We start from the raw sequence: 13,721 nt of genomic DNA on the forward strand, positions 1-13,721 counted from the left end.
CCGAGCGAGATCTACTGGCTTTCCGCTGTTGCAACTCCGTAACATAAAAGTGATGGTCGATTCAACGTCTGTTTGGTCTCCAGCGAAAGCCAAATATACTTCCGCCGATCTTGGGTTTTATAGGGAAGGAGTGGTGATGATGATGATGATGATAGTGATGATGGTGGTGGTAAGGAACCACTTAGTCAAGAGCCCATCCTCGATCTCCAAAACCACTGGCCCCTCGAGCAACGTTCTGTCCAAGGAAGCAGCCGGCAGAAGAATCGCATCAAGGAAAAGGCTGCAGCTGTGAATCAGCTGCTGTTGCCGCCGCCGCCGCTGTAAGGCAGGGGAGGAGTTTAAAGGGGATCAGGAAGCAACGGAGTGTCTAGTACCTCTCCCCTGCTATGGCCGGCTAAAGAAAATCATCATAACCATAACAAGGGAGGGCGGGGAGAAAGCGGAGGGAGGGAGCGAGCGAGCGAACGAGGGGGGCAAGTGGGGGACCAGCACCAGCACCATGAGACGGCGAGCTGGCCTAGGGGGCAACATGAGGTCAGTCGTGGGCTTCTTGTCCCAGAGGGGCTTGCAGGGAGACCCTCTGCTCACCCAGGACTTTCAGCGGAGGCGCCTGCGAGGCTGTAGAAACCTCTACAAGAAGGATCTGCTGGGCCACTTCGGTTGTGTCAATGCCATTGAATTCTCCAACAATGGAGGCCAGTGGCTGGTCTCAGGTAATGCAAGCCCTCTTCTCCCCCCTACCATCCTTTCCCCCCCCCCTCCGCCCCCCAATTTTCTTCTTCTCCGCTCCCCTCGTCCCGCATCGCCGAGCCCGCCAGGAGAAACAGATGCCCTCCTTCTCCCCCCCCCCCCCCCAAACACACCCTATGGTTTCCCAAATATAGATCTAAAATGGTTGACAGTTTGGGGGGGGAGGGAGGGGGATGGTCCTATCCCCTGTTCCCAATCCTGTTTATTGAGCTCCGGCTTGCAGGAGGGAGATTGTGGGGGGGAAGTTGGGCTTCCCCATCCGGACGCAGCGGCTCCTCCGGAAGGTTTAGGAGTTTTGTTTTTGCTCTGGGTGCCTGTGTGTATTAATTAATAACAGGATGTTTCGTTCTCCTGCTGGAGGTGTCGGAGTAACTGGGAACAAAATGGATAAAAGAGGCGTAGAAATTCCCAGTGACATCCGATGAAGTCCGTAACTGAGACGCAAGGCGTCGTAAATGGAGTCCGAGATTAAGTGGGAGGGGGGGAGTTGCTTCCGAATTTGAAAAGGGGGGGTCCGGGTCAGATTTTGTTAAGGGGGCGTGGGTGGTTTTTGAAAACGGGATGGAGAAGAAGGAAGACCCTATTGCGAGAAGACTTAGTAGTCATTGTAATTTGCTAGCTTTTCTCTCCCTCTTCCCCCCCCCCTTCCAGGAAGGGGGTGGGATAGTGGGGGCAACCTATGCTTATTTTACTACCCAGTTTTAATTGCAGCTGGAGGGGAAAGCGAGCTGGCGGGAGTGGAGTCGAGTGAACGAGGCCGGGGAGGAGGGGTGCTGTCAGGTGTCGGGGAGCCTCGGAGTTGACGTGAGCTGCGGCGACGGGGTGGTGGGCGAAGGAAGGAGGAGTCCCTTCGGGCTTCGCCGCTTCCTTCCGCGCCTTTCACCGGAGAAGGAACCCGAGGGCAGCGCTCCCTTCTTGCCAGCTCTCCTCCTTTCCCTCGCTGCCGCTTTAGGCGGAGTCCCCCCCCCCCCAGGGGAAATGCAAACTCCAGGCCGGGGCTTGAGTGGGAACCGCAGGCCTTGCTCTCCTTGAGCTCCTCATAGCGACAGGCAGGGGAATCGATGGCCTATTCCGTTCAGAGCGTGGAGGCGACAGAAGGTGGCATCTCCCTCCGCCTTGGGTTCCCACTAGCCGGGGAAGATGCGGATGCCCAAGCTTTCTTCCGCGTAACCAAACGGGGAGTATTTTGACAAGGAGCAAGTCAGACGCGGCCTTTGCATTTTTCTTTCTCTTCAGCCACGGTTAAGAGAACACATTATCAAGACACCCAAAACACAGTTTTTATAATGAATAAGCACCATTACTTGGTTTTCTACACTGTTTGTAGTTTTGGTCTTCGGAGTTGAGTCTCCCGACTAAGGCATATATAAACCCTTTTATAGGCCTGACTGGATAGCTAATGCCTGGCAATATGATAACACTTTCCCAACTTAAGGACATGGCCCACAACATCTCTGTCTTCAAGAAAGAAAGAAAAGTTGAAAATCTGAAGCTAAAGAGAGCTTTGGGTTCATTTCAAGAGAATAAGGAAAGAGATTAACACTCACACATTTCCCACATTATAATTTAGTCCTTGAATGAGCCCAATATTTAAAACAAAGCAATTTTATTATACCACAATACTAAGGTATTGATTAGTATTGGTACAATGCTATTATACTACATAATCACCTCAGTAACACCTTTTAAGTATATAGTGTATTATAATACTTTTTATTTTAGCCTGAAAATAACTTCACAAGTGGCTCACCTGAGGCCATTTTCTCTGTTCATGCTAACCAATTAGTCAAACCAATTCTATCCATTATACCACACTGCCTTCCATAGTAATGAAAAAAAAAACTTCCTTATTGGCAGTTGCATGACAGATCATTTTGCTTAATATCAAATAGTATTTCAGTTATCCCAGTATTTATCTCCAATATTTTTGTACGCCACTTTTTTATGTCTTGGCAGTTTATCCACAAAAAGCCATTTTAAAACATAAACAACAATTTTCATAAAACAACAAAACATTTAAAAGGCTGCTGGTGATCAGATAAGAAGCATAGATGTTCATCTCAAGGCTCCTTGGAAAAGCTACATTTTAACCACTTATCTCCAGATGGTAACTGAAGTGCAAAAATATTCATTTTACAAAGCTTATAAGTCACTCCAATTGAAGCTGACTGTTAAGTGACATGTACATGTTGCCAAATATGCTGTTAGCAATAATCAGGCACTTTTATTTAATAGGGGTTTAAATGGTTTAAAATGGTTAATATGTTGATCTGACTTTTATTACATTTAAGTATATTTACTTATAGTCACAGACTAGGCAGCATAGTGAAGAAAGGGAAGAGCTTTTGTGAAGTGGCAGAAATTTTGAATCAAATAAATGCAAACTTCCACTTGTTTTGAAACAAAGTTTTTTCAATGTGTATCCTGCTTCATCAGATCTGAACATATTCCATATATCATTAACATGCAAGAACAATGATATGACTTAGAATATGATGCAGATTTAAATAAATATGTTTGCAGTTTCTTTAAAGAAACAAGGAAAATGATCAGCACAAAAATACCTGTCAACAGTAGGTAAACTGCAGTAAGATGAGCCTATTAGAATTTTTTGTCCTTCAACGACAAAATTAATCAAAAGTTAAACTACTGATAAACCAATAATTCTAAATTATGTTTTGTTTTCTATATTACTTGAGGATTATTTTACTGCAACAAACTAATACAATGGAATTACATTTAAGTAATTATTTTTATCTAAAGGACTTTGCAAACTAGAAAAGGATGGATTACTTAATGGAGAGTAAGTAATGATTTGACCAAGATAAGCTACAGTACTGCAAAAGCTGCCTGTGATTCATAGAAGATAACAATTATGTCTTTTTCCTTGATTAACAAAGAGCTTTTAAATATGATATGATAGAGACTGTAAATTGCATATAAAATGTAAATATTCATATATTAATATAACATATTTTACTACTATGTACTATTAGTAATAGTATATTACTATTGCTAGTAATATATATTATATAACTAGCAATACTGGTAGTAATATTTTATTTATATTACTGTATGCATTTTACATCTTTACACTTTACATGCATTTTACATGCTCTACCATATCATGGTTTAAGACAAGTTGATATAACTTTAAAAATCCTTTATACTTCTTTTCTTGCAGAATAATAATTAAAGTGTAAAGATGTAGAATGCATATACTAATATAGTATATATTACTATATATTACTGTTACTATTATTAGTAATAGTGTATTACTGTTGCTAGTAATATGTTATATTACTAGTAATAGTAATATTTTATTTATTTATTTACTATGTGCATTTTACATCTTTACAGTTTAGTTGCAAGAAAAGAGCTATAAAGGATTTTAAAAAGTTATGTCAATTTGTCTAAAACTTTGCTGATTGCCTTGAGAAGTTCAATGGCTTATTTCTTTCCAAAATTGGAAAACTTTTTATGAATACTTCAGGAATACTTCAGGAAATAAACATATCAGATCTCTACTGAAAGAGGCCTATGTATTTGGATATCATCCAAAAGTGTGACTAATACTTTCAGGAGTATTTTATTTGGAATTGATATGCAAAGGATTACTGTTTCTTGAATAGGAATTTGAATATTGAAATTATTCATTCTGTCAAGTCATTTAGTAAAGCCTACTTCTGAAGAGGGGGGGGAGCATAGATCAAAAAGTGGGCTTTATTTGTGATAGCCCCAACCTTACCTCCAAGCCTTTAACTTTAACTTACCTTTTATAAGCCTTTAACAATGTTATTCAGTCTGGCTTTCAAAACTTAATGATAATTTGGCTGTAGCTGTTGCTTTTTTGTTTTTAAATGTCTGGAGCAGATTTTATAGTGTTGGGGGATGTATGATATTTTAATGTATGTGTTGCTTTTATAGTTTTGTATACTGGAATCTGGTGATATGAGTATATACAAAACAGTAAACGATAACTACTGGGCAGGAGAAGCAGCCTGACACAATACACTTTCATTCTTGTACTACTATGCCATAGGTTGCATTTGTTGTATGTCTATATTATATGAGTATTAAACGTACTAGAACTAGACCAATTTCCAAACTCACATTTGTCAGATACTGTGATAATCCTTGTAAAGTCCTATATAAATTCTCTATGTAGCACAAATATTTTCTTAAACTTTAAAATATTTATGAATTTACATAAGCTTCTCCCTCTCTTAATCCTTTCTTTCAGATAATAACTCTGTGGATGATCTTTATTCTTGAGTTTTTATCTCCCTACAATACTGTCAGATGAAACCCTCCAACTGACTTTCCATTTCTTCCAAGCTGTCTCCTCATAGGTGTTTTAGGAAGATCTCCTATATACCCTTCTGATTGTCTTAAGACCCTTCTCAAATCAAACATTTTCTCTATTTTTGGCCAAATATTAACATTCAATAACTTTGCCTCATCATTTGTTCCTTCTCTCTTCCTCATTTGACTTTGCTCTGACCATTGTTGGTATTTGTATTGTTAAATGTATTGTTTTCTCCAAGGAACTCAGACTCAGAATCTGGGATAGGAAGAAAACAACTTCCTTTTCTAAATTGTCATTTCAAATGTGAATCAATGTTTAGTTATTTAGGAAATTTATATACTGACTCAATCCAATTGAATGTTAGGAGGTTTATAAGATATATAAGAAAATGCAATAATAATATTATATAATATGAATAAACAAAAGTAAATCAAGTAAAATGTTACATCAGTGACTGGGATCAGTTCTAAAGGTTTGTTTTATCCGTTGTTTGTAAACTTGCTGATGTCAGTGGTACTTGCTTTTTCAGGCCAAAGGCTAAACTTGGTATTTGAATAGTGTGGCGAAAAAAGCCTTCCCCAACATTGGAAGCCTTGAAATGGGTGGACAACTTTCAGTTTTCTCAGCAATGGTCATGTAGCTGGGAAATTCTGGGAGTTTGTATATCTGGACGACAGCATTGCTGGGGAAAGGTCTCTTAACGATGGGCAAAATCAGGACACAGAAATATATAAAAATATATTTGAGTTAATGTGAGATTTAAATTATAAATTATGCCTCTTTTATTTTCCCTTTTTTACAAAAATAGGTTATGCCTTTTATTTTCTCTTTTTACAAAAAAACATTGAGAGAGTGACTATGTCATAGTAGAATTCAGCATAATGCAGGCACAGGCAACTTGAACAAAGTCAGGCCTGTGTTTTAGATTTTAAGAGAGTTGATTTTAACAAACTAAGAGAAATTAGGAAGGGTTCCATGGATGGAAATCCTAGAAGGAGAAACAGATCAGGATGCATGGGGAGCTCTGAAAAATAAAATGCTAAAAGTTGAAATAAAAACAATACCATAGAGAAAGAAAAACAAAAGAAAACAGATAATACCAACATAGTTGCACAAAGAGCTCCCTAACAAACTGACAAGAATGACACGTACAAAAAATGGAAAGGGGGGCACATAGCTAGAACAATACCATAGAAGAGCAACAAAGATTATGCAGGGTCTGGAGCAGTGGTGGGTTGCTGCCAGTTTGGCCCGATTTGGCTGAACCGATAGTAACAGCGGCGGGAGACCCCGCCTGGACACTTCTGCGCATGCGCAGAAGTGTTGCGCACACACGCACAGAAGTGAGCCCAAACCGGTAGTAAAAATATTTGCAACCCACCACTGGTCTGAAGGCTAAACCATATGATGAACTTTTAAGGGACTAGATATGTCTAACAAGAAATAAAAATAAAAGATTAGACATGATAGCTATGCATCAATGCTTGAGGGGCTATCACAGAGAAGAGGGTTGATTTATTATATACAGTTACTCTATTTCACATTCTTTTTTTAAAAAGATATTTTTGGAAGCTAAGTTGACAATTTTACTTGACAGAAAGAAAACTGTTGTGCTAATTCAGATAGTGGTTGCAGAGGTTTTGATTTCAAAACCAAATTGCATGGTCACCTCAGCTTATCTAATGTTCAAGAAAGTTATATTCACCATAGGAGTAGGTGAATATAAATTCAAGAATGAGATGGAGAGCAAGGAGCACAATGAGGCCACAGCTATTTCTTGCATTTAGGGTTTCTCCATTGGCTAGACAGAAGAGGGAGTAGCTATAACACATATTTTATGTGGAAATAGTAATTGGGGATTTTCATTCATGATGAAAATGATGGTTATGGCTAGGAGAGAAAAGCTAGCAACCACCTTGAAGGGCCTATGTATCCCTCCTCCCCAAAGTGGTTAGCACCGAATGTTGTGACAAAGTTACTCAATACAGTGTCTCACTGGGTACAATATTGCAGTACTATGTAGAAACCTCCACCTTGGCTGCTTGTAAACCTTTTTGAAGGTGGTGGCGTTTGTTTTATGTTTGTTTGTTTGTTTTAAAACCTAATCAGTCTGGGACCAAGCTATTTGCAGAATTATCTGTTTATTCACAGCCATACTCAAATGAGAAATATATGTATTAGAGCAAACAACTTCTAATTAAAATTATGTGCAACCCCAGTGTGTAGCCTTTTCTCAAAACTTAAAATCTATCTCTTTGACCAGGACTTGTTGTCTATTTCATCAGGTGCCATGATTTCTGGCATTTGTTCATTGTTGGTTTTAGGATTTTAAAAACTATTTTTTATTGTTTATTGTAATTATTATACGGTACTTTTTTCCTTTGAACCACTTTGATGTTTAAATGAAAAGCACTATAGAACTACTGTAAATATTCAGAGTTCTGAAACAGGCCAGGGCTTGCTGCACTGTAAACAGACGTCTTTGGGATTTGATAGTTAACTTGCTATAACTCAAGTTAAATGTCTGTCACTCATAATTATGAACAAATTGAGATCACTCAGTTGAGGGAGAGCATGATATCTATTTAGTACAGTACATACTGTTTGCTCTAGATAATTTACTGCCGTTCCAGGGCTTCTAGTATGATTGAGAAGTCAGTATTAATGGATGCCAGATTCTTAAACTATTAATAGAAGATAGGCAAAGATAAAATAGAAGGCAATTCAAAATAAACCAAGAACAATTATGTCTGACCTAAAATGGAGAAACAGTATTGTCCAAATACAGTATAAAATATTGAAGAGGTGGTTATGAGCTTTGCTGCTTCATTTTTTGAAGCACTATCAGACAGCTCTACAGCAATACTATTGTGCTTTATACATGTCCAAAAAAGGCACTTGTAACAAATGTGGAGTTGCAGGAATAGAGATGTCGAGGTGGAATTTGGATCAATGCATAAAAATTGAAATGTTGCATGTATTGGCTGGATGCATGTAAATTTGATTTTATGTTGGCTCCATTGACTTCTTGATTGTAGGTCCAATTCAGAATTCTGGTTCTAGCTTTTAAATCTCTGCACAACTTAGGGTCTTTTAAAAACCACTTGCTTTCATTTAAGTATGCCTGGGATTCAAAATCTTTAAAAAAATCTATTTTGGGAGCATTTGTCATTGGTGTAATTTCAATATGTCTGATGAACGAACAGGAAGTCGAGTACTACAATACTGGAATGCCTTCCAGTAGAAATTAAACCTGTCTCTTGGTCTTTTTTGCTAGGAACCAGGTAATTTACACAACATTATTGCAACAGTCAGGAGCCTTCTCCATATTTTGCCTTACTTTCTCTACACTGAAATAAGCTATGAAAAAAAAAGATAAAAAACATTCTTTAAGTGTTCAAATGTGGCTATTTGTTCGTCTGAAACCAGATAAAGTATGATAAGTTTTAATTATGTTTTAGGGAAATAAGCAACCTCCTGTGGATATTTCTTGGTTTAAAAAGACATAGTTCATACTAATTACAGTTACAGTTTCAGTATACTGCATAATGATGGTTAGTTGAAAATGTAAATTAAAACTCTCTTAGCCACATTGGGAGAGGGCATAATTTATACACCCAAGAATCATTAATGTATTTCTCAATAGTCTTTTAATGCTGGATTAAATAGAATTTAGAAATCCAACCCCTATTCCAAATATGCATTCTTTTAGAGAGTCATTAAGACCACTTGGAGGTTTATCTGTGTCCTCAAACATTTGAGCAGTGCAAATGTTTATGGAGACTTCTTGTCTGCAAAATGTTTTCTGTCCTGTGTCTCTTTACTGTTGAAGAGAGGCACACGCTGTTGGGGATGAATCTTTCTACTTTTAACAGCCAGGCATAATAAAATATAATTCTGATTATTAAAAATTGAGATATAAATAAAAGTACTTCTGAATGTGGAGGTATTCTTTGTTTTTTTAATTTCTATTAGCTTTAATATATTCTTGAAGAATAGAGATTATCATGTTCCATTCTAGGCAATTACCAGACTTGGTTTTGACAGTGAAATGACCTTTGTTGCAATGACACATGGCCTCCTCTGGACAGATGTCACTGCTATACTAATGACATCCATTTTCCTACCATCAGAGTTAAGTAAGATGATGTAGCTGTTGAACCAGCGTCTGTGATCCTTTATGAAAAATGATGGTCTCGGTACTTTTATGTTCTGGTAACCTCCCAGATAGACACCTCAATCTGTATTTAGGGAGGGTTTTTTCAGTTAAGAGGAATGTCTAAACATGCTGTTGCCAGTAATAAATGGTTAGATCCTTGTTAGGCAAATCTCAACACAATAAAACATTCATTAAATTTATATTTCAATTCTAGGACATATCCTAATTCATCAGTTTAATTATTTCAGCTATTCATTATGTTGCATATCTGAATATACACATTTCTCCTATTTTATAAACTTTGCCACCACACTCATCATGTTGAGCAAATGTATGTTAATATGTTAGAAAAACTATATTGTAACTAACAGAAAGTCAAAAGATTTATGATGCTTTTCTCTAATGAAAACTTTTTTATATGACACTTGGATGTAGGAGCTACCATCATACCTATACATTTAGATTGATTATAAGACTGACAATTTTGGCAAGATATTTGTAAAAAGGCAAAGGTGTATGGATCTTAATATTCAACTTTGCTCTGTCATGTTAAGATTTTAAATTCAAGTAAATTTGAATTATTTTTAATGCTCTTCCTGTGATTCTGAAAGAATGTTGGAAAAGATATGGCAGACACGAAAATTCATTGTAGGGATAAATTGTGTTAAACCTTTTATTTAAACATGGCATGAATAATAGATTTATTAGAAATATGTTAGCCAATACCACAGTATTAGACTAGAATTGTAAATATCCTAAGTCAAATTCCAATTCTACATTTAAACTCTCACTGGATATCCTTAGGCAAGTCATGCTTTCAGCCTAAATATTTCATGGCATTATCGGGAAGATAAATGTAAAAAGGGAAAGCTATACTTGTCATTTTGAGTATCTTGAAGGAAAGGTAGTTTTTATATGCAATAAATACATTAAATACATGTTGACTCATTTCTATCTGAGATTTGAATCTGTTTTTAGTCTTTAGTCTGAGACTGACACAAACAGTCCTAGCTCAGAGGTATATGGCACCTCTAAGATACCTTGACTGATGGTGCCACCTCCTACAGATGATGGCATATCCTTCCTGAATTTGTAAAATAGGCTTTGTTTTTGGAAGGAATTTAGCATTTGGTGCCATTTAAGTTTTAACACCCTAGGCCAAAATCCTGGATTCAAGCATAATACATATTATTTCACTGTTGTATTGGGTATTTGTATTTAATCTTCTATATTTCAAAAAGTTTCTTTATCACGAAGAGGTCTGTAATATAAAATACTTTCATTCAAAGAAGCAAGACTTCTGGTCAGTTTTTTACAGTCTAGAGCTCTCAATAAAAGAATTACCAAACCATATAGGAGAATGAATGCAAATGACCAAAACAACAGCTTGTCTGGTTATATTTTCCCCATCAATTCAATATTATATAATAGCTTCTGTTTAGAAAAAAAGAATGAGTAAAAATGGAAGAAGTTCATTCTAACTTGTAGTGGCTCTTCATATGATCTGGCAAGGCAGACTGAAAATATTCAGGATTTGATATCGTAAGGTGTATAGATGCTTGTAGTGCTTTTCTTGAACATTGTGCTCTGTATCGTGTAGGTGGAGATGACCGTCGAGTTCTGCTCTGGCATATGGAAGAAGCAATCCACTCCAGGGTCAAGCCTATTCAACTGAAAGGAGAACATCACTCTAATATCTTCTGCCTGGCTTTTAATAGTGGTAACACCAGAATCTTTTCTGGAGGTAAATAATAAAGTTTTAAAAGCAATGCAATAATACTTCCATTGATTGATTGATTTCAATTTACATCCTGCTTCAATCTGAACAGAATTTCTAAGTGGTTCCAATGTATATCTCCAAGCCTTTTTTGTTTTTTGCAATATTAATTGAGCTTGCACAACTGAAAAGCAATTTCCTACTAATAGAGACCGACCGACCGACCGACCAACCACCTTCTCAGCACATTGTCAATGTTTCCCCCCCATTCACTGCTGTTGGCAGCTGCAATGTAGCATGTATTGGATATAGCATATGATGACAGAGTGCCTCGCAGGATAGTCGCCTATTTTAATAAAGTTGTATAATGCCCCTATTTTTGTCCCCTGATATGCGGGACAAAATTATATGCTCTATAATCTTGATATGCACAAAAAAAAAGATGTACCAAAATATTTTTTTAAATAAGCAATATTATCCTCTTCCTAACCTGAGCTATCTATCGGGTATAGTAGAAAGAAAATAGAGGTAGTCCTCTACTTACAACCATTTCTTTAGTGACCGTTAATGTTTTTTTTAGCATTACAACAGCACTGAAAAAAGTGACGTATGACCATTTTTTACACAATCATTGCAGCATCCCAATGGTCATGTGATCAAAATTCGGACACTTGGCAATTGGCTCATATTTATGATGGTTGCAGGATCCCAGGTCAAGCGATAACCTCTTGTGACCTCCTGACAAGCAAAGTCAATGAAGAATCCAGATCCACTTAATAACCATCTTACTAGCTTAACAACTGCAGCCATTTATTTAACAACTACGGCAAGAAAGGTTATAAAATGGGGCAAAACTCCCTTAACAACTGTCTTGCTTAGCAACATAAATTTTGGGCTCAATTGTGGTTGTATGTCGAGGACAACCTGTACTTTTTTCTGATCACATGGAAAAGCCTTCTGTGTCCTTCAGCTGTTGCTCCTGGAGGATCCCAGAATTTGAACATAACTTCAGTGATGCACAGAAGTCTAGTTTCACACCATTTTGAGGGGAAAAACACTATGGATGCTGAAATAGGCTAAAGCTAAAATAGCCATGGCATCATTTAAAGCAAAAGACCATACATTTCTCAAAACTCCACTCATGTTGTATCATGCTCCACACATTTTGAATGTCATTCTGCTCACTGCAGTTAATGACCGCTATTGTACCTATCTACACAAGGCCATTCAAATCATTTCCCAATTGCCAAAGGCTTGCTCTTCTTGAATGAATGAGTTAATTGACAGACACACATATTCAGTAACCAAAAGGATTCCAAATCCTGTATATTCCTGTGATGTACATTGTGATAATGTTTCTAAAGCAAACAAAGGATGGTGGACTTTTTTCTGTACAACTTCTCCATACTTAAATACCCTAGTGTCTTTAAAGATGGACTTGTAGTACACAACTTACCTTACGATCCCAAAGGTGCTTTTCAAAAGGCAATTGGACTTTCTCTATAAGAAGTTGCATTTTGAAGACCACCTCTTGGACTACTGTGACCAGGATAATTGAGAATATCCAGAGACAACTTCTTTTACTCCTGCTCCACAGCAAACTGCTATTGCTTTGGACTTCAAAAGCAACCCAATAAGTAGGTTGGGTCATTGTCATAAATATTTGGTCCGCAGTAAAAGTAAAAAGCTAATTTCTTTCTTGTGTTCCCAGACCATTTTTCTTTTTCTAAATGAAAACTGCACGACCACTATCCTTCTTGTTTACATTCATGTTACTAAATTACAAATTCTGTGTCTGTTTATAGGTAATGATGAACAGGTTTTGCTTCATGATGTCCAAAGGTAAATGCATTTTTTCCAATATCTAAATACTCTTTATCAGAGTAATAATGATGGAGAGAAGGAGAAACACTGAAATATTAGTGGTCCTAAGTTGTAGGATATTTTATTTATATCTGATGATCTAAAATATTTACATGATTTACATGTATTGGAATATTCCATTTATCCCATAGTTTTCACATATTCTATTCAGAAATAACCCCCATCTTTAGTAAGATTAACTTTCAAGACTTGGCATGTAGAATTGCATTGTTGGTTAATTAAACATTCTCAGGGTCACCCTTACAAGCATGTTATCCCATGTGCTTCAAGCATATATGCAATAGAGGGCAACACTGAAAACAGTTTGAAACTTCTCTGAATTTAAAGATGAGTGATATAAGGGATAATTGGGTTAATGCTACTTTGCATTAAGATCAAGATGCTTATTCCATGGTGTTACTTACTAATGACAAACTCCTACTGAATTGAAAAAGGCATTTCTGGATAGTCTATTTGGGTGGTGCAGTGGCCTAGATGTGGAACTCCTGCCTCACAATCAGGAGGCTGTGAGTTTGATCCTAGGTAGAGGAAGATATTTCTCTCTCTGGGAACAATGTGAAATTATCCGCTGCAAACTCTGCATTGGCGACAGGAAGGGCATCCAGCCAGTAAACACTCAGCTCTATTCAGTTGCCCCAACTCCACCCTGATGCAAGAGATTACGGGGTCATTAAACTACAAAAAGCAAAATTCTGGGTAGCCTATTAAGGCTACCATATCTTGCTTGCAAAAACATGGAAAGCCATTTGACAGCAGCAACAGATACAGAGATTTCTATTGGTGATTTAGAATTTTTCAGTCCAAATATGATAGTCATAATTTATATAGAATTGCACTGTATTAACATATTTGTAGATGTGTTTTCTATATACCCTTGCTTCTAAGGATATGTATGGGATAAT

The 13,721-nt window shown here is 37.2% G+C and overlaps 1 protein-coding gene across 1 annotated transcript in view; it reads left to right on the plus strand.

The window, feature by feature from the left end:
* Nucleotides 1–457: 457 nt before the first annotated feature.
* DCAF5 (DDB1 and CUL4 associated factor 5) overlaps nucleotides 458–13,721 on the plus strand; it is a 43,515-nt gene continuing 30,251 nt past the window's right edge. Inside the window, exons 1-3 of the mRNA XM_081939716.1 lie at nucleotides 458–713; nucleotides 10,819–10,962; nucleotides 12,741–12,777. Coding sequence (XP_081795842.1) covers nucleotides 500–713; nucleotides 10,819–10,962; nucleotides 12,741–12,777 — 395 coding nt within the window. The 5' untranslated portion in view covers nucleotides 458–499. The remainder of the gene's footprint in view (nucleotides 714–10,818; nucleotides 10,963–12,740; nucleotides 12,778–13,721) is intronic.

This window comes from Natrix helvetica (assembly GCF_964273705.1).
Source record: "Natrix helvetica genome assembly, chromosome: 1".
NCBI lineage: Eukaryota > Metazoa > Chordata > Lepidosauria > Squamata > Natricidae > Natrix > Natrix helvetica.